At 38.3% G+C, this 22,165-nt stretch overlaps 1 protein-coding gene across 7 annotated transcripts; it reads left to right on the top strand.

Annotated features, from left to right (window-relative positions):
* Positions 1-4,129: 4,129 nt before the first annotated feature.
* CDC7 (cell division cycle 7) lies at positions 4,130-20,770 on the top strand. Of its 7 annotated transcripts, none has more exons than XM_079313837.1 (12): positions 4,130-4,212; positions 5,687-5,838; positions 7,716-7,802; positions 9,673-9,808; positions 10,443-10,536; positions 10,649-10,791; positions 12,424-12,673; positions 13,206-13,301; positions 14,277-14,455; positions 15,620-15,702; positions 18,510-18,659; positions 19,640-20,770. In XM_079313837.1, the coding sequence occupies exons 2-12, from the start codon at positions 5,745-5,747 to the stop codon at positions 19,978-19,980; spliced, it is 1,653 nt and encodes a 550-aa protein (XP_079169963.1). In that variant the 5' UTR covers positions 4,130-4,212; positions 5,687-5,744; the 3' UTR covers positions 19,981-20,770. The 7 variants fall into 7 exon arrangements, with proteins under 7 accessions (XP_079169963.1, XP_079169966.1, XP_079169964.1 ...); XM_079313840.1 differs by lacking the exon at positions 4,130-4,212 and adding an exon at positions 4,213-4,423; XM_079313838.1 differs by lacking the exon at positions 4,130-4,212 and adding an exon at positions 4,213-4,729.
* The last annotated feature ends 1,395 nt before the right edge of the window (positions 20,771-22,165 follow it).

Below are 22,165 nucleotides of genomic sequence, written 5' to 3'. Positions count from 1 at the left end.
TTATCAATGATGGGCCTTAGCTATTCCAAGGAATACTTATCATCAGTACTGAACTATGTACTGAAAATTATTTATTTTGCTTGATTCCAGCTGCTAGACATTATTTTTTCTTATTTCAGTCTGGCAGATTCAAATGTCCCTTATATTCAACATTCCCTTTGTGCATGTGTGTATACAATTATCAACTCACCTTTCAATCTCTTTGATTCTGTGGCTGTTAGTTTTTAGCTCTTCAATTACACAGCATTTTCTCTGACTCTTGATCATTCTGTACCTCTTCTCTATATTCCATTTTTTCAGCATCCATCTTGCAATGTGAGCATCAGAACCATGCACACCATGGCCCAGCCACCCTCAGAACTTTGCATATACAGGTAAAAATTGTTACTATTAACAACTGGGTCTGTCTGTAAGTTGAGGTTTGCACAAATTTTCTGCTACAGCAAACTCATCAGCTTACTCAGCTTGGCCTTTTTAAACTTTTCCACTGTGTAGGAGAGCCTACATCCTTTCTTAGGTATCTATCAATAGATTTTATTAAAACATACTTTTTTTGAATAAGATCCAGTTTTAAAAGATTGAGAATTCCTCTGTAGCTTTGCCTAAAGTAATTTATATATATATATTTAACTGCCTTTAAATAGGCTGTAGAGACTGTTATTGTGGTATGTTTTCTGACACCACAGCAATTCTTGATATTTCAGATATAGCTGATCAGAAAATGCTGGCAGAGACAGTCACTGACACATCTGAGTGCATTATTCTAGGGCTGCACTCATCTGCATGTGAGAGCAAAGCTGACAATCTCAGTTTTCCTGGTTAAGAAATGGAAATGGAAAATGAAAAACAGAAAAAAAGGACTTTCGTCTATGGTTTTCAAATCAATCTCTTCATGTTAGTGCAAGACTCATGAGTCCTGAGTGATTGAATTTGACAGTATTCCTAAAGGGCACAATAGTGTGAAGAGATTTGTCTCAACCTGGTGCCAAAGAGAACAAACTTTTGCCATACAATCATATTGCTAACAAAAAGAGTAATTAGAAGTAGGAAAGCATGTGTCATTTAGGCTAATGAAAACTGAATAGTATGTTTAACAGTCTCTGCTGTCATTAAAATTGAATTTTGTCTATATGTATATATGCATATTTCTAATACTGACAGGGCAACAGCTGCTTTTATTTGCTCATTTCTAAGTAGTTTCTGACTTCTGAGTTTCTAATTGATGAACAGATGTTCTTGGCAGCAAGGGGATGCTAAGGATCTCCTGCCTCTGTTTGTGCTGGATACAATTCATCAATTACCTTCCTAGATCTTGCTTATTGTTTTTCTAAGGCTGGAGAAAACACATGGAGTACAAACACAGGGAAGCTTCTAGTTTAATTGACTTAGGAAGTGGTTAATAGATGTGTTCTAGTGTCAGCACAGATTCTCTTAGGCCTGTCAGCAGATACAAACAGTTTGATTCAGTGTAGGTTCTGGCAGCAGTGGATGCAATCACACAGCAATATTTGGATCCTTTCTTGGCCAGCTCCCAAAAACCCAATTTTGGGTTTTGGTGATTGCTTGTCAGCTGTAGGGAATATTCTGCATGGACCTAGCTCATCATTTGGCTTCTCATCCTTCATATCCAACTTAGAGACAAAGCCACAAGAGAAGACAGCACAGCAAATTGGCTCACAGACCATTAAGTGTTCTGCTTTGTTTGTAATTTTTAGTTGATGCAATTGCTTCTCTTTCCTTCTGAGAAGTTCCTGCCGTGGTGCATGGTTGGAACTGGACACTCGATGTTGAATGAGAAGGTGGAGCCTTCTCTGCCCCATGAGTGAAGAAGGAGTTTGTGCTTATCCAAACCAACAGCAAAGGAGGAGTGTCTCATGCTACAGCAAAGGCAAGGAGTTGTGCAGATGTGAAGCAGAAGCTATACCTTTATTTGTCTACATTCATTCAAAATAGAGCAAAAATAAGCTAAAGGTACTTAAGCAAGTACTGAGGAAATAGAGTGGAAATGGTACATATAATCCATATAAGCTGTCTCTCTGCTGTAAAGCAGTACATGGAGAAAAACATTGATGAAGAGGTGACTGTTGAGAAGATATGAGAAGGGTCATATCCAATTTGACTTAACTTCCTCCTTAAACAGAGGAGAAACAAGACAGTAAAAAGTCATAAAGGCAAGACATAAATGAAGCATCAAGGCTGGCATTTCTGGCAGGCTAAAAAGAGTAGGGCAGTAAATTAAGAAATAATATGAGATTATATTACAAGGTCAGTTATGTTTGTGAGAACTAAAAAAAATATAAATTTGACACGATAGAGAACCAGACTCACTGGAATGATGGCATGAGGGAGCACAACATATTTGGATCAATAAGAAAGGAGGAAATGGAGAGGAGCTGATTATCAAATTAGATAAATGACCTGGGTCTAAATGAAAATAATTTTAGGTGTTGGAACCAAGATAAATTGAGGCATTGCAGGGAAAGAAAACCCAGCTAGACAGGGTCTAGATAACAAAATATAAAGAAAGCAGATTTCTTGCTGTGTGAAAGTGCAAGAGTGATGAGGAGGAAGTTAGTATAGCTGACAGAGAAGTGCTAATAATGGGAGCTGTATAGAAATGGTGGTGATTTGGTATGAGGACAATTCAAAGGCAGGGAGGCCAAGGAAGTTGGGTGAAACTCTGACCTGGCCAGGAGGCAGCAGAGCTAAGTATGCAACCTGTAAGCAATCAGCAGCTATTTTTTCAAGTACTAACTGGCAAATATAATTCCTGGTTCAGCAGTATTCAGAAATGGCTGTAGGTAAGATTGTCCCAAGAGGTTAATTTAGAATGATGTTGCTTGTCATTAGCACTAGGACAAACCTGCACTCATGAATGCTTATGGTGCCCTTTGAACTTCTGTAAGATTACACAGACAAAAGAAAGAACAGAATTTGGCCTATATTATTTTGTCATTATACCTCATTTAATTAATGTTTGGTATAATCTGCTTTTAAATACAGTCACACTTAACTGAAATTTTTGAGCTTGCATACTTTACTTGACTAAATCTCAAGCTGCTGCACTGCCTTATTAGACCTTTAAACAGAAAGTGCAGAGGAGAACAACTGTTGGAAAAGAAAAACCCAGACATCAAACCAAAACCTGCTAAAACCAACAAAGCAACACAGCAAGTCATTTCTGCACCTTCCTGCTAAAATATTCAATAGGAAGCAGAGCTTAACAAAAGTGGTGGAGCCTACTTCTGCATTTAACAATTTGTTAACCTAAGTTAACAAATGATGTTATAGCCAAGCTAGAATGTATAGCCAATAGAATGTATAGCCAAGCTAGAACAGTGCCTTGAGAACTTTGGCAGCCCCAGGCTTGGTTATCTACCAAGGGCAGCACTTACAGATCTCTCCCTGAACTATGCAATAAACAAGAGTATTTCAGTTCATATTCTAGTGAACGAGAGATCTATGCATTATCAAGTGCAGTGGAGCTACTCTTCAACAAGAGTAATATTTTATATTTAAAAAAAGAAATATTGACCCAAAATGGGTAATAGTCAAGAAGTGCTAAATTCTTTTATTTACAAACATACAACTGCATTGGTTTCAATGAAATGCAACTACTCCAAACATCACCAAACATTGCAGTGCATAGTTCCAATAGTTCCACGATATCTCCTAGTCCTACTCATTGCTGGCCAGCAGTTACAGCCCAGACCAGAACCAAGGTTCATTCAATTTTGCATTCAGCGCGATCCTTTTCGTTGTGTGACCAGGCAGCAAGGCGAAACTGCAGGCCAAGCCGTTCCCCCGCTATAATTAATGGTGTAGGTGGAGCTATTCCTTGGCCTCTGGGCCATTTAGCTGAATTTATAGCGGAGCTAATGAGCACAAGACCTGATGGGGGACTTGGAGCTGGATTACTTCGCGATAACCACACGTAGCAAAGGAAGTCTAAGGGTCAAGTACCGCTGCCGAGCCCTCGGTCACGGCGGGCTCTGAGGGGCACAGGCCGCTCCCCGCGCCGGGCCCCGCCCCGCCCCGCGCGCGCCGCTCCGTCGGGCCCCGCCCCCCGGGCCGGCCAATGGCAGCGCGCCCTTCCCCGCCCGGCGCCGCCATTGGCCAAGGTCGCGGCTTCCGCCGAGGGCCGGGATTGGCGGCGGCGCGCGGGCGGCGAAAGGCGGCAGTAGCAAAACCCCGGCGCGCGCCGGTGTCCGCGTGAGTGCCCGTCCGCGCGCCCCCTGCCTCCCCCCCCCCGCTCCTTCCCCCTCCCTCAGCCCCGCTCGTGTCGCGGGACCCGACCCGAGACCCGCTCCGCTCGCCTGGGGGCCCCGCTCCGCGCACCCTCCGCCACTCAGTGCCCGCCGTCCCCGCGGGGGCCGCTCCCCTGCCCGGCCGGAGTGACGGCAGGACCCGTCTGATCTTGCCTGTGAGCCCCGGGGCCGATGGGGGAGCCCGCGGCGTGCGCTTGGCCCGGGGCCGCGCTGGCGGGAACTGTCCCGTAAGGCAGTGCCGAGCTGCGGGTGTCGCCGCTTTGTGTGGCGCTGGGGACATCGCCGGTGGCCTGGGTGTGTGACGGGAATCTGGGTGTGTGACGGCTCCTGCTCGTGCTGTAGCAGACGGGTGTTCTGTGTCGGTGTGTGTGTGAGCTTGCAGCCCTTGTGCTGCTGGTGAGGCCATGCTGGTACACGTTTGGACCAGGCTAATCTGTCTACTCAACACTAGCAGAGGGAATGTAAGAGACTAGAACCATCTCTAATTGTGCTCCAGTAGTTTTCAAGCCCCGCTTCACCAAAGCTCCCGCAAAAAACAGGTCTCTAGAGAGACGGCTCCTGCCTCTCGTCTCTGTTGTTATACAAGGATGACAGAGTAAAGGTAGCTCAAAATCCTTGGGAACAAAATGTATTTCTAGCTCCATAGCTGAAACACATGAATACTTTCATCAGGAGTTTTTCAGAATGTTTCCCCCGTGTGGAAAAGTTCATCCAGAACTCTGAAGGGTTGGCAGAGTAACAAGGAAGGAAGGCAGGAATGGAGCCAGTTTTGAGTAACTGTAAGAGCTGCTGCTTCCAGGCTCACATCACTGGTTGTTCTGCCCTCGGATGCCACTCTTTTGCTCCTGAAACAGGATGATCAGGGCTTTTTTTGATTGTACAATATTAGTGGATTTTACTAGTTTAGAGTTTTATGTAGTGTTTCCAAGATTTGGGAAGAAGCATTTCAAAATAAGCATGTTGTATGTTTCTTTTTGTGGTGGGAGGGCAATGAATAATTAAGCCTTTTGTCGAATTTACCTAGGAGGGAGAGATCTCTCGTATTGAGAAGGTATTTTTTTCTCCTATTATTTCTTTCAGTCTTTCTGGCTTTCTATAGCTTTTGCAGTATGCAGTGCAGCTGTTTCTGTGTACATCAGTTCCTTGCCTTTCAAAGCAAACTTCAAGGAAAAGACAATGCCTTAATGTGAATGAGGAAACATGAGAGATGAAAATCTGTTGTATTTAAACTTATCCTGCAGTTTTTTTTCCATTCCCCCCTCTATCCTCGTGGCTTTACTGATTTACTGTTTCACTAGGATGGTGGCTGACACTTTGTTTTAGGTAGCACAGAGGAACTCCTCAGATTCCCTAAATCTCATCTCAGGAACTGAGTGCAGGGCTAGGAAGTGTCTTACCAGATATGCTTGCTCCCCCAGGTGTCCAGAAGTTGCCCTCGAAGTTTTGGATTCTCTTTTACTTGAGCCTTTTTTTGTGATGGAGACGGCGTTGAAGTCTCCCTGTGACGAACAGCACCCTCAGCAGGCTGAAGACTTGCACAGGAGCCTTGAGCAGAGCAGCAAGCTTTCAGGTATGTGCTGAAATAGGGATTGTGAGCATTACATTTTGTTGCTGCTTCATCACTTAAGGAAATTTTGGTTTCGATTATAAGCCTGTTTGTATATTATTCTTTTGTAAAATAATTAATGAAATGAAAACATTTGAGGTGGCTTTTGGTTTTAAGTTTATTCCTGCTGCTTGTGCATTACAAGACTTCAGCAACAGTAGTTTTTCACAATTTGCTAAAGCTGATATTTATATATTGCATATCATGTTATTACAAGAGGATACCAAAATGAAAAAAAAAAAGCCAGCCCTTGAGAATAAAAATGACCAGACAAGTGCACAAACCCAATATTTTGCATTTTAACTTATAATCACCAGCCTTATGCTTCAATATCTTTAGATGAGAATTCAGGCCCCCAGAAGAGACCAGGTGATGTTTATACTGCTGTCTTTCAAGAAGGACAGTAATTTTTTCCAGCACTTTTCTCCTCTCAAGCAGCTGTATTGAGTTCCTCAATGCTGATAGTGTCTTGGGTAGGCACTGTAGCCTCTGCCACCCTGCTTGAAGTGGTCTGACAGCTTTACCTTTCTCTAGGGAGGAATCTGAATTCAGTGTTGGACAAAACACAATACCTGGCAGATACTATAGCAGTTGTTGAGATAGTTTTCCATGATTGTTAGTATATACCTTTGGGCTTTTTCATTCCTGAAATATTTCCCAAAATGTCTTAAAACTATTTGAAGAAACAGAGAGAACAATTTAAAGGGGAAAAAAAAAGGAAAGTAAATGGATAGTGAGGCAGTGGGATTCAGTTCTCAAAAGAATTTTTAGTATGTTGGTTTTTATAAAATCTTGAGATAAAAATTAAAATTGAAAGTTAACTATAACTTGAATTACTAACTGATTTATTGGGTTTTTATCAGGAAGAAAGGGTTTTTCAGTTCAGGCTTGGGATGCATGGTAATCCCATACTTTGATCCTAGCATATGTGTGATATTTTTTTTAAAAAAATCTTATTACTTATGACTTACTACCCTAGTAAAACATAGTCCATTTTTATTCATACAATAGATTAAAATTAGTCTGATTGTGCTAAATTTAAATTATTACTTAATTTTAGGACAAAAATTTTATAACTATTTTTCATTAGATTGACTTTTCAAATACTAGTTTGTTCTTAGTTCTGTATACTAAAATATTCTTTACTCCTGCTTCACAGAAGTTAGTCACAGTCGACATGATTGATAGCTTCAAAAAAAGTGACTTCTTATGTGCGACATAGAAAAGGCTTGAACAACAAGGATTTGTAAACTGCATAAAAAACTACATGATTTTTTGGAAATAATACAGTGCAGCATCCTTGTGCCATCTAGTGATTGCAGCATGAAGTGCAGCAGCCTGAATGCAGAGCAAACATGGGCTGTGGTGCCAACTATTTTATATAACAGTGGGAAAGATTGCATTGCCAATCTTAAAAAAATCTAACAAATAATTCTTTTTCTGCATTTGTGATTTGCATCTGATGAATTTGCACCTGTACTTACAGCAACAACTGTTATAGTTTTGTCAAATTGCATTGGAAATCTCATGTAAACATTTAGTGAAGAGCTGTAGGTGTCCTATGAACCAGAAGGCTTTTGCCCTCTCAGAATCTGCTGTGTGTCAGATAATTAAAAATAATTGCTTAAATGCTACAGCTTAGAAAGGAGTGTGATTAAGAACAACAATACCAGGTATCCACATGGTAATGTCAGCAGGATAAAACACCTTTGTGCTGCTTTTTCCTCTGTGTATGAATCCACACTCCTATCAAGTGTAGTGTAATTTGTGATCTCCAAAATAGATCAGATATTGAATCAAGTAAAAAAAATTCCAACTTATTTTCCCCATTCTTTCCACAGCAGGAGTAAAAAAAGATATTGAAAAACTTTATGAAGCAGTGCCACAGCTTGTAAATGTGTTCAAAATAAAGGAAAAAATTGGAGAAGGTAAGTGTTTAATTTTATATTGTTTAGAGTTAAGATTTCTTTTGGCATTTCTAACTTAAAAAGTATAAATCTAATATCCCAATATACACAATTTAAGCTAAATGCCTTTTTTAATTTATTACATGTAAGAATTCTAATATGTTGCTGAGCGCATAGGTGTATTAGAATATTTTCAAGATATTTTCTTTAAAATCTGTTCTATTAAAGACTTTTATAAAAACAGCATTCCAATTTTGGCAATTAAATTTTTCTGAGGTAGATTCAAGTAAATAGTTTTTGAAATCCATTCTTTTTCTCCTTTACATGAGAAATCTACTTATATGTAGCTGTGTTTGGACATAATTGGTGTTCCTTAAGTTAGATTTGTTTCCACTAAATTTCTTAGGCATAAGTGGATGAGGAAACTGAGAGGTTGAAGCTGCTTTACTTAAAATAATGAGCAACTTTTTTATTTTTGAAGATATACAGTATAAAATTTCAGAATGCTTGTGTTCACCTTGCCTTCAACAAGACAGTATTGCAAATACCTCAAATTAGTGTCAGGCATGACTGTAGATTCAGGTACTTTGAGTGTGGGATTTGAGCACTTTTTGAAACTTTATCCATTTAATCTCTGAAATGCTCTGTGACACTCCACACTTTTAAAACAAAAGATGGGGATGGGAAGCTGGACTGCTTTGCATCTGTTTTGTGATGGAATTTCTGTGCAGAAGGTTAAATACCTAAGAGTTTTTATTTCACAACTCACCAAACTACTTAAAAACCCCCAGCTCCATTCCTGTCAGGAATCTAAAAAAAAAAAAAAAGACTTCAATCTATCATAAAAAGATAGTGTAATTTTTAAAAATTCTGGTTATGAATAGTACTCTGATTTTACTCTTGGGAGCAAACAATGTTTTAAAAAAATCGTATTTGCAGTTCAACAGCATTTTGAGGAAAACAAGCTTCAACTTAGGATTCCACTCTGGAATCACTTTCATTTTAGCAGTTCTCACCCCCCCCAAAATAATGTCTTAAGTCAAATTTAGTAACCATTTTTACTGCAATCAGTTCTGTTGAAGGTATGGGTCTCTAGGTTGTTTGGGATTTTTTTTATGGTTGCTTGAAGTATTTAGGTTTTGCTGGCATCTTGATATATATTTGCACTCAGACTGTTGAATCAGCATGATGCAAACACATTACTTAAAATGGAATCAAAAGTAATTTCTATTCTTTATTCATATGGAAGAACACTTCAACTTTTATCTTTAGATATCTCAGATCATTAGGATAAATTTAACTCCTAAGAGGTTTATTTAGGCTGTTCTTAAAATTAAATGGCTGGGTAAACTTATACAGTCTGAATACTCCCTTTCTCAAGCAAGTGTATCACATTGGATGTGGTAAAATGCTCTGGGCAAATAAACAGTGCAGTTACACATCATGTGGGAAGCCTTACTTTATAGATAAGGTACAGAATTAAGGAAAATATAGCAATTTCAGAAGTGCTTTGAATAGCACTGGCAGTGCTTTCCAGATTAGCATTATATAGTCCTCTTACATTGTAGGGAGAGGAGTTAGATGTCAGATGAAAGTAAGCTACCTAAACAAGAAAGCAAATCAAAGATAGGAAATTTACATTCAAAGAGCACTGTGTCCCAGGCAAGTTAGACAGTGTTATATTTGCATTTTTACTGACACAAAAAACTTGTATACAAGATCAGTGTATTCAGTAGTAGAAAAAAGGAACTGTATTTTTCTCTTCTAGAATCTGCTTTTGATGTAGTATCAAGTGTACTGCAGGATTGTGAACAGTTAGATCACTTCTGTAAAAATCTGCATTGGCCTAATTAAAAATGTTGAAGACAGTGTTTCTCTCCTTTGTTTACAGGTACTTTTAGTTCTGTTTACTTGGCCACAGCACAGCTACAAACAGGTTATGAGGAAAAAATGGCTCTGAAGCACTTGATTCCTACTAGCCACCCTCTGCGAATAGCTGCTGAACTTCAGTGCCTCACAGTGGCAGGGTACATAACCAAAAGAATTATTGTCATGACTAAATGCTGAAAGTTGCCTCAGTGTTCTGTATTTATTTAAGTTTTGGCACTTTTCTTAACTTGTTTTTAATCACACACATCTATGTTCTTCCTATTGAGAGCAAATAACAAAAGGATTGTCTTACCTGTAATGGATGCTCTTTGCTGCTAGTCTCAGTTTGTGGGGGTGCTCCATTTATCAGCTGAGAAATTCCATTATATATCTCTGGGAACAAAGTTCCAGTTCTGAAATGCTCAGAAAAAAGAATCACTTAATCAGAAAATGTGGTTTTAGGAATGAATACTTGTTGGCAGAGTATGCTGAATAACACCTTCCTAAAGTAGTAGGATCATGGAAGTTAGGGCCTATATTAACTGCAGTGGTAACTACAGACCACAGATAATCTGCAGAATTCTCATTCCAAAATGCAGAATGGAGCATAAAATGAAGTTCAAATGGAACACAGCAGTGTGCAGCAAGAGCACAATTACTGATTGCTGATAAGACTGCTCTCAAAATATAAATTAGGATTATAAAAGAAAGCTTGACTGAAGTTTTTAACAAATAAAGGAAAATAAACATCTATCTTCTGGTCTTTGTTCAGTAACATTACTTTTCTTCTAGGGGACAAGATAATGTTATGGGAGTTAAATACTGCTTCAGGAAAAATGATCATGTTGTAATTGTTATGCCATATCTGGAGCATGAATCCTTCTTGGTGAGTCTCAGACTTTTGATATGTAGTAAAACATTTAATTGAAAGCAGATGCAAAACTATTCTATAATCATTCTATGATTCTATAAATTACAGTATCCAAATAATTTTTCAGGACATTTTGAATTCCCTTTCCTTTGAAGAAGTGAGGGAGTACATGTTTAATCTGTTTAAAGCACTGAGGCGCATTCATCACTTCGGTATTGTCCACCGTGACGTCAAGCCCAGCAACTTCCTCTACAACAGGCAGCTAAAAAAGTGAGTCTGGCCATACTGTGATCTCATCTGGGGATGTGTGCCTTGGCAGAACACAGTCAATTAGGCTTTTAGGTTTCTTTCCTTCCAGCTGCATAACATGTGCTTAAATAATAAAGCTAAAAATGTAGGGTTTTATTTGTAAAATTTTTCTTTCACTGTTAAGGGACTTAAGAGAAGGATTTTTTTTTTACTTGATGTAAAAAAGTGACAAATACGTGGTAAAATGAAGATTTTACTATTGAGTAAAAGTACTAGTTTTTCAAATAAGAATGAGAATAATTAAAATATGGGGTTTTTTTAATAAGAAAGTTAATTGTAACTTGTGGTGCATAGAATGATCCTTGTATGTTTTTAATAATGGATAGGGTAAAACTGATACAGGTAAGATGGCTGACTTCAGGCTGTTTCCACCTTATATTGAATTAATGTTTGTAACTAGTAGGGTTAGCTCTTTTGCCTGCAAGTTACAAAATTTAAAAATTGTAAATGAGGTACTGCTTCTTTGTGAAGAGCTGAAATGGACAAAATGCTCCAGTGCTAGCAGTCCTATAACTGTGATTGTTAGCTTTGTGCTTTTACAGTTGAGACACTGAGGTGTTGGAGCATGTCCAAAGCAAAGCACTGAGAGGAGGCTGTAGCAGGATGCACATCCCCAAGTAAAAAGTGATGACAGGAAATGACCTCAAGTTGCCCCAGGGAAGGTTTAGGTTCAATATTAGAAAGAGGTTTATCAAGCACTGCAATGGGCTGCCCAGGGAAGTGGTTGAGTCACCATCCCTTAGAGGAATTTAAAAGACCTGTAGGTCCAGCATTTAGGAACATGGTTTTGTGGAATTTGGCAGAGTGGAGTAAACATTTGGACTTGATTTTAAAGGTCTTTTCCAGTCTAAATGTTTCTGTGATTCTGTGCAGTGAAGGTTTTGTAGGGGAGATTTGATTGCATTTTGCCAAATGGAAAGCTTAAAAGTTTGAGAAATGCTGATTTTTAAAAAAAATCTGTCAAAACAAATATATACTGTCATTTTGCTCTTCCAGCATTTGTTTGATCCTTAATCTCTACTTTGCATTTAGGGGAGTTGAGTTTGAGACCCAGGGACAGATGGATTGTCTCTGTATAGGTTGTAACAAAAAGCAATTCTTTCAGAGACAGATCTGAAGTGTTAACTAATGTAGTCTTACCTGTTGAAGACTAAAGTAAATTGCAGTAGTATTTGCCAGGAGTCTGGCAAAACTTTAAGCCGTGTTGGCTGGACTGTCTTCACTGCTCTGTTTGTCCTCTGCCTGTGGGAATCCTGTGTCAAGTCACTCATACATGACTGCTGGCTGAAGATTCAGGGCTGTAGGTTTAGAAGAACTTCAAAAAGGAGTTGCTGGAAATATTTTTTTGGAGGAAGGATGCACTCAGGAAGATTTGGGACAAGAAACAATGAACATTGGTATAGGGTAAAAACATTGAGGGGATAGGTTAGATGGGATAGTAGGAGGAGAAGGAAGAAAATGGGACTGTGATGCTGGCAACAGTACAGATAAGTAACATTGAATGAAATGTAACAGAAAGATAAGTAATTAATTGTGAATTGAATGGTTAATAGATATTTTGTGACTCCTGATTCTGAATTTGTGTCTTTTCAGGTATGCCTTGGTAGATTTTGGCTTGGCACAAGGAACCCTTGATACAAAAATTGAGCTGCTTAAAACTGCCCACTCTGAAGACCAGCAGGGAAGTTGCTTGCAAACTAATCCCATTGTAGCCTTAGGAAATGGGGTTTCTGTCAGTGTCACAGCACCTAAAGAGATGGCTCATCAGTCAGCCTCAAAAGCAGCTGACAGAAGGTCCAGCTCCCTTTCAAAAGTCCAGATGAAACAAGGAAGAGGAGGAAAGGTTCTCAGTCTCTTTCATTAAGCTGTTGTATATGTTTAATGTGTTCCTTCATCCAACAGGGGGAGATGCAGTACTTGCACAGAAGCTGAGCCTGCACAGCATCACAGTGTTTATATCTAAGGAGCTACTTCTACATAACTATTGGCTTCATCATTATCTGTTAGATGTAATAGAGTGCTGAAGACTGTATAAAACTTTAGCATGAGTTACTATTTAGACAGCCTTAAATCCCTTTTTAGAGACATGGATGGTGAAACAAGCCAATAATCATTCACCTATGTTTAGTTACTTGTTGCATAACAAATGCAGTACAGACTACACTGAAATTGTCTTGAGGCACTTCAGAGGTGTGATACATTTTGTAAACATGTTTGCTGTTCTGTCTAGACCATGTTTCTTCATTCACAGTAAAGTGATGTCTGAAAATTACTTACATACAGCTGTTCTTGTTTTATGACACTTTTTTGAACTGTCAGTCTCCAGATGCCTGTTAAACAGGATCCTTATTGTCCTTTTGCTTTGTTTTGCACAGGAGGACTCTGTGCACCATTCTGTCCAGCGCTCTGTCTTTGGAGAGAGAAATTTCAATGTCTATAGCTCCACGTACCAGGACTCCACAAGCACAAAAGTAAGAAGTATTGACTCATCAGTAGAATTATCTGCTGCATATTTGAAAAATTATAGGACTGGTTTTCTGTAAGACTGAGCACTGCTCCAGAATGCTATGAAACTAAAAGGATTTGAGCAGACTATTAAATATGCCTTTCCTTAAAGGCTCAAAGATTTTTTCATTTGTTTCAGTCCTTTTTGAAGCTCTCAAACAAGTTCTGTAGCTGTCTCCCTAGCTGATCTTGTTTGGATGCTAAGTTATTATTTTTCCTGTACATCTATCTGTGCACTAATCATAGAATCACAAAGTGAGTTGGAAGGCAAGCATGAGGATAATCAAGTCCAACTCCTGGCCCTGCACAGCACCATCCCCAGAGTCACACTCTGTGCCTGAGAACAGTGTCCAAACACTTCTGTCAGGCTGGTGCTGTGACCACTGCCCTGGGGAGCCTGTTCTAGTGCTCAACCACCCCTGCTAACCTCATGAAATTAAAAAAAAATAAATATTTTGCAGTTGAAGCTGAGGATAAAACTTGTAACTATCTTTTTTTGTAATTAGTATTTAATATGACAAGGGGCAAGCCCCAACTAAATTAGAGGGTCTGGTTAATGGTATTTTTATTGTAGAACTAGAATTAGTGCCTGTTGCTGTGGCATTTCACATTCTTTTTCTCTTATTCTCATGTTGAGCCAAAAAAAATATTGAAGCACTATACTAACTAGAAAAATACTTGCTGTAGCTTCAGAATATCTTAATATATATTATTTTTTTGGTAAACACTGAAAATGTCTTCTGAAGGGGAAGAAATCAGGCTATTTAGAAAGTTCCAGTGTTTTATGGTAGTTTTAATATTGTTAAAGAGATTTGCTGTCAGTTCTAAAGTTCTTCTTGTTCATGAGCACCTGCTAAGTCAGTATTTTAGGAACTGTCCTATCTGTATGTAAAGGGAAACTTGTTAAATATGTCACCTTCTCTAAAATATCTCTATTGCAGCTCATAAAACAATCAAAGATGATAGATGTTTCATCTAGGAAGTTAGTAACAAAGAAGAAGATTATTTCTACCAAAACTGTGAGCAATGGGGCAGCCAGGAAAGCTGCCAGTGGTTGCCCTTTAAACCTGCTCTGTGACTGTTATGCAACGGATAGAGTTTGCAGTGTTTGCCTTTCAAGGTAATTTGCTTTGATAATGTTGTAAAATTGTCTGCTCTGCTGTCAGACAAAGTCAGAAACATAGATTTACTAGACTGCTGATTTAGTAAGTGAAAGATAGCATTTGATCTCTGCAGCCCTTAAAACACTGAGTATGCTCTTTTTAAACAAGAACAGTTTGTGGAATTCATGGATTAGTTCACTGCTCTCTGCAACTAGAAAGATTCACTGGTAATTATCTTCTTGGTGTTGTATTTATTTATTCACCTCTATGTGTTGTAGAAAATCACTTGAGTTAATTACAGCACTTAGAAAAGTGCTCTAAATTCTGTCATTTAGCAGTTATCTAATAGGCCTAAATTATACCAGCAGTTGGGAAGTTCTGGAAATCATGCAATGTAGAATAAAAAAGAAGCATGAGTGTTTTGTATTTGTTCATCTAAGAAATTAATAGAATTGCAGAATGGTTTGGGTCATCTTGATCCAAACCTGCTGCCATGGGCAGGGGCAGCTCCCACTGGACCAGGTTGCTCCAAGCCCCATCCTACCTGGCCTTGAGCACTGCCAGGGATGGGCATCCACAGCTGCTCTGGGCAGCCTGGTCCAATGCCTTGTGTTGGAGAATTTTAGTAGCTCAGTTAAATTCCATCCCTCTGTCAGTGGTTTTGATTATGATCTGTCATTGCCTTTTATCCACACATGATTTTTAAAATAATGCTAACCTCGCACCTTTTAGTTAATCCAACTAGAAGGAAATTTTTGGCAACACTCAGAGCAACCCTTAGTCTGCTCTGGACTAACACAAATAGCATCCACATTCAAGAACCTCATATGCTTTTTGCCTTGGGTTAATTAGCCTCAACTTCAAACTTTCCCATGAAAACAAGTCTTTAACAAAAATGACACTTAGATGAAACTAAGAATAGGTCATTGTGAATTAAGTATGCAATAAGTATTTCTCTGGTACTATCTTATGCTAGGTAATAAAATATAATACAATAGATAAGGCTATTACATGTGTATCTTTTGATTTCATGTTAGCTAAGATGCTTCAAACCTCTGTGAAACTTGAATAAAGCAGGGTTAGGTTGTTTACACATCTTACACAAGTATATTATAAAAATAATATTATTAGATTTAGAACTCACCAACATTTTTTTCTAAATATATTTCTCTTATTACAAGGCGTCAGCAAGTGGCTCCCAGGGCAGGAACACCTGGATTCAGAGCACCAGAAGTATTAACAAAGTGCCCTACTCAGACCACAGGTACTGCCCAACAGACTAAAACAAATGGTTTTTTTCACCTTTCCATCCTTCTCATTTATGCATATTTTGTTGTCTTTTTTATGGGAGGATTTTTAAACTTGTGAAATTCATTTTTCATCCTTTCTAATGCTTTTCAAGTATTTCCTGATTTTAATTAAAAGTTTATTATTCAGAGGAAGAACAATTCAGGAATATTTTTCCTGTGTTTGAAACTTGAACATGTGTCTATTCATTTGAGGGGTAGTGCCATGTGCAGAAGTTGAATACAATCCATTTTTAAAGAAAAAACAACTTTTTATGAAGTTTCTTGGCTTACTAAGTAAATCTTGGGGAGAGAGGACATTGTTAGCCTTTTCTAGGCAGGTTGTAACATACGCTGCCATAGCAGGCATAATTAATAGTGGATGACTTTTTATCAGATTTTTACTTTTTGCTAGTGGTTTAAATAGCTAGTGTATAAATGTTGTAATATTTTAAACTAAAATTTTAATTTCCCTGTGTTAAAATTTAGTTCATAAGATTGAGTGGTTTGGGTAAATATTGGGGCAGGGCAGAAGGATGGTTAATACCTTACTTGGTGCAAGCAAGATAGGAGAGGTTGTGCCTACCTGCAGGATAGAGAACCAATAGAAGCAAAGTTCATGAGCACTGAACATCACCCATTAAACATGTGTATGACCAGGAGTTCTGACTTAGAAATAAATACAAATGTTCTCAAAAACTGGATTTAAAATATAAGGTTTTAGCCATTTCTTGCTGAATAACTTTTGAGAAAGCTGTCAATTTTCAGTAAAGTATGTATACACACTCAAAATAGGATTAACAATATATTTGATCAGGTTATTCCTAGATAGCTTACTGCTGTTTGAAATAACATCTGTCCTGTGGCAGCTTGTTTGGAGTTCTTGTGCCTGTGCTGTAACAGCCAGCTTTATGGGCTAGCAGTCATCCAGAAATCTAGGATAAGTTTAGACAATCTCTGAATCTGTCTAGACAGAATTGAGGCAGAAAGAAGATATAGCTAGGAAATCTTGGGCACATGCTGGTATTAAACATGCTTTCTGATGGTTCTCTCTTCTCTAGGGTAATGAAGAGCAGGATTACAAAAAGTAGGGGTAAATCTAGACACCTTTGGGTGTGGCACAGACATCCCTGCACTGAGTCAGTGGTGCTGAGCTCCTGCAGTATGTCAACAAAGGCCTTAATTAGAACTGGGTAGACTAATACTAATATTTATAATAGCATGCTTTATTTGAACTAGTAAGTATAACTGTCCACTTTCATTTGGGGCTGCTGGAGTCACCTCCTTGTATTCCTGCCAGTCTTACTCCCAGTTCTGGCCTCTGTGCTGAGACCAAGTTACTGGCTGAATCCAGGTGACTCTACCCAGAGCTAATATAGCACATCTGACCCAGGTTCACAGTGCTGGGAGTACAATCTAAACTTCCAACCTGAGGCTACACTTTCCCTTGGTTTCTCCCTCTATTCCCCTTTTACTCACTAGCAGCATAACACTAGACAGAAGCATAGGGAGGAATCATGATTTTGATGTCATTCCACAAGATCTTGCCCTCTGCTGAGGATCACAGCTCTACCACAATTGTGGGGCCAGGATTTACTGCCCACTCAGATGTATAATGCATTTTAATTTCAGCAAGAGTTACATAATTAAACCTCTGTAAAGGTCTTGACCTTGATTATTCCAGTTTACCCAACCACATCCTCAGGGGGATTCATGGCCTCTCAAACAGATAGCATTACTATATCACTGTTCTAAAGATTATACTAAAACTTTTTTACAGGAACTGTGCAGAAGGCAGGAAACCTTTCCACTGTAAATTGTGCCAAATTATTAACTTGGATTTTTATTTCTTAATAAAAGACATAAAATCTGGTTTTGCAACTAAAGTCAACTTAATACTTTTTTTTTCAAATCAAAGTCCTGTGCTAAGAGTGTTTCTAATTAAAATGTCCAAATTAATTACTGCCTATTTTGCTACTTACTTTTCTGAATAGGATTAAGATGAACATGCCTCTATTTCTCAACTGGTAGTTTTTCTCTTCAGAGTTTGAGATCCTTCAAACTCTATCCTTCACTTTCTTTGCCATCTCTCAAAATGTGCAGCTTAGCAAGCCAAAAAAAAATATGGCAGACAGGTATTCTTTTTACTTCCAGCACTGAAGTTTCCATCAGGCTTTGGCCTCTATCCCCAGAGAGAGTACTCTCTGTACTCTTCATAATACAATGAAAGTGATTAATAACTTTGAACTCTTACAGTTTTAAACTGCCTGTCTTGTCAAGTGAGTTCATATTAGAGAGGAACAAAGTTTATAATAAGATACATTTCTTATGCTTCCTACCTATGCCTCAATCCCCAAAAACTATTTTCACAAACATTTGGGAGTTGTTTTTTATGTCTGACCCTTATATAGAGTTTTCTTCATGTGAAGTAACGTTAAATATGTATCAAACCTGCCATTTCATTTGCCCCCTCTCATCTTCCCAGGTAAAACAAGTTCAGGCATTGTTTTGGTTTTATATTAAGTTTACCAAGTTAATGGAATTACTCATATGAAAAACACTCCCTCTGCATCAAAGTAGGAAATTATTCTTAAATCTAGTTACAGTAATTTCCACTCTTCTGTGTCTGTCGTATTATCTGTGTGACCAAAGTCAAAAGTACTTCAGAACATAACTTTAGCTGATAGAAACTTTTCAGATCATAATTTCTTTGTAAAGAAAGTTGAGATTTTATTTATGATGAAATCATGAGTTTAGTTGTTAATAAATTTGCTTTCCTTTGCAGCAATAGACATGTGGTCTGCAGGAATCATATTCCTTTCTCTACTCAGTGGACGGTATCCATTTTTCAAAGCAAGTGATGATTTAACTGCTCTGGCACAAATCATGACAGTTCGTGGATCCAGAGAAACCATTCAGGCTGCTAGAACTTTTGGTATGCAAACCTTAATTATGGGGGAAGGGGAAAAATGTTACTCAATGCTGTGATTTACAATCAATGCTTTTTTTTTTTTTTTTGGTGTATATAAATAGATTTTATATATTTTTAGGTTTGAGAGTAATTTTGGAAGTAAATTACATTTTTTGCATGTTTATATTGACAGACTTTTAAGAAAGTTTTGTGTTTTGCTGCCTTTTACAATATGTGTATGGGGTACTTTGTCAGTTTTCTCAACCTGTCTACTGCCTTTCACTAAGTCAGGGCTACTTGAGGTGAAGTATGCCAACTAAATGTTTCCTACTGGCATTTGGTTAGAATTCTTGAGACAGTGTTTCTATTCCTACAAAATTTGGCCTGGAGGCTTAAGTCAATATGACTTAAAATTTAGATGATGTAAACCTTGCTTTTTCCCCTGCCCCTTCCCCCAAAAGCCCTAGTAACACAAACAAGTTGAAAACCCAAAAACCCAATACCCAACAGCTGACCTCTTTAAAAAAGACAATCACCACAAAACGAAATATCCAAACAACCATTCCCCTAAGTGCTTGCAGACTAAATACTGCAGCTACTGCAGCTCTTGCTACCTGGATGTGTAACTGCCAGCATCAGTTTTCATTCTCCAGACTGAGGTGTAAAAATCAGGGTTTTTAATTGTCTTCAGTTCTGTTAAAATGACAGTGAAATGCAAAAAGTTGGTGTTGGCTGACAACCTGTCACTGCATAACTTCACATAACCCAAAGCTCATTGTTCTGAGCAGAACTGAGATGACCCCTCCTGACTTTCAGGGGCTGCTGCTGTAACAGCAGGGCTGGTGTGGAAATGGTAGGGGGTGGGGTTTGGTTCTTTGATAGATTTGGGATGTTTTTCTTTCATGCTGGTTATACTTTGAGACATGAAATTTCTCAGAAACAAAAGTTACAGTTGCATAGAAAATATATTAAAATGTGGCTTCCTGTACAACTCTTTTCCTTAGGAAAATCAGTTGTGTGTACCCAAGTTGTCCCAACTCAAAACCTACGAACCCTCTGTGAAAAGCTGAGAGGAACAAATAGCAGCTGTAAGAGATCTCAGGGGGAAGGGACCAGCAGGTCTGAAAACAGCACAGCTTTTCCAGCTGCAGCAGACAAACACTTACAGAATTTTCAGGAAGGTGATAGTGCTTTGGAAATGAAGGCAACTGACATGAAAGGATGGGATCTGGTTCCTGATGAAGCATATGACCTACTTGATAAGCTACTAGACTTAAACCCTGCAACAAGAATAACTGCAAAAGAGGCTTTGCTGCATCCTTTTTTTAAAGACATAAGACTCTGATAACTTACTCTGCTATTCCTTTCATATGTTTTGTGTGGAAATGAAATACTGAGGCAGTTTTACCTTGTTGTCCTCAACACTTACACTCATTGAAGTAACATCACACTGTGCTCTTAACTACTGAAATTTCTTGTATAGTTAGACTGCAAATGTCAGTTTAAGAAATACTTGCAGATGCAAAAGTTACATAAACATCACTAACATGGTCTTATCTGAGAGGTTATTGCTGTGCATACCTGTTCTCTAAGAAAGTTAACTTGGATCAAAAACAACAAAGAAGAAAGAGTTTCATAAGCTCTATGCTTAATTTTCAAGATATTCCCTTAAAATTTAAAAGTTTGCCTTAAGGTAAGACTGAAATAAGAAAGTGTTTGAGAGACTTTTTTCTGTACTTGCATATCTCTGCTTTGTTCCTGTTTAGTACATGAGGGACTGAAAATGGAACAAAGTGTATTCTTTTTGTTCAGACTATTTTCAGAGAACATTATTACATTGAAAGTGTTGCTAGAGGAAAGGCCAGGTGCTGGAGATTATCTCATCAAAAGAAAAGCATAACTTTTAAAAGTACATTCTTGTTCCTGTCTGGCCTTTCCTACTTAGGCAATAGTAATAAATGTAGTTACTCATTTTGCATAGCCCATGTTTCCTCAGTGTCATGTAACTGTCAATGTTCCACAGCTGCTGCCTTCAGGATGTCTCAGGTGCCAGGCATAGGTTTGATTTCTGTTATGGAAACTGATTTCTTAAAAAATACCTGTTCAATAAATGATTTGGTTTTATAACTTCAGAAGCTTGTCTAGAGATACTTTTATCAAAGTCAGGTAAGGATTCCTGTGGGATGTTTCTGTTGAGGGAATCTTGCACATTGGTTTCCTGCATGAATTCCTTCTAAAGATAGAAGACAGTTTTTGGATAGCTTTAGTGTGTATGGCTGTTATAGTGGAACTATCTTAATTATCAAGGAGCTCTTACTGCAGAGTTAGCTGGCTATTGTGTGGTCCTAAGGAGGAAAATCCCATACCTTCAATGTGCAAACTGATCTATATCATGTTTAACAGAAGTTTATCTAAACCCCTTGATAATTCTGGAGACTGAAACATAATGCCATGTTTTTCCATGTACATTTCTTGAAATGCTGATAGAGTTGCTGTAAGAGATTCCAGGCCATTCTGAGAAGAGATTGCTGCTTTGATAACTCTTGTAAAAGACTTCTCATATGAGCTGATGGTTGTGATAGTGCAAAAATCCTGAGCAGGACTGGGGCTGAAGAGACAAGATTTCGATATTTTCAAAACCTTGAATACATAGAAAATAATGGTAATGTTACTCTGTTTCTGGCATCAGCTGTTAGGGAAAAATATTTGCAGATGTCAGAATATTGATTGCAGAAAATCTTGAAACCCTCAAGACCCTGGGGCCCAGGTCTTGTAATTTTTGCTGTTTATATAATTTCAACACAGCACGTCACTGAGAAATTATTTATCTAAAGGAACTGTGGCCAAATTTGGCAAGCAATGCTGTCTGCCAGTGTCTGCAGATGTATTGTTTCCTCCTACATTTACTCATGCTGTCTATGGTCTTATGAGAGCACCAGCTGACAAAAAAAGAAAATATCTCAGCTATCTATTGTGAGCTTTCCAAGCAACTTGAGCTTTTGAGCTTCCCTGCTAACAGCCTTCAGCAGCTCCTTCCATCAGCCCTACAACAATTAACCTCTGCATTCATTTAATGGCCAAAAAGGAAAAATCATTGCTAATAATATTTTTACAAATCATTAAGGATAAATAAAATTTGTAAGGAACAGTTCTAAACTCCTTGTATTCCATAACAAGCTGGAATAACACAGTGGTATTCCTTCTTCCAGACAGCTATTTAAAAGATGGCGAATTCTTTTTCAAGGGGAAGGGCAAAGTAAAAAGAAAATTGTGTTTGAACTAAGAAATGCTTAGGAGGTACTTTTTGTAGCACTCTACAAAAGAGGAAAGCTAGAAGTAAAATGTTAAATGCAATGGCCTCTCACTGGGACCAAAAAAAAGAAAAAGAAGGAAAAGAGCAAAAAAATACTAGGGCTGAGCAGTGGTTGCCACTGGATTTTCTGCTTCTCTCTGCTGTGGTTTTAAGAATCTCTAAAAACTATTAAGGTAGGAGCCAAGTACTAAGATTCCTTTAAAGTTTAAATACATGA

The sequence above is a fragment of the Erithacus rubecula genome (genome assembly GCF_903797595.1).
Source record: "Erithacus rubecula genome assembly, chromosome: 10".
Taxonomy (NCBI): Eukaryota; Metazoa; Chordata; class Aves; order Passeriformes; family Muscicapidae; genus Erithacus; species Erithacus rubecula.
The sequence above is the reverse complement of the archived record's forward strand: the minus strand, read 5'-3'. Positions and strand labels throughout refer to the sequence as shown.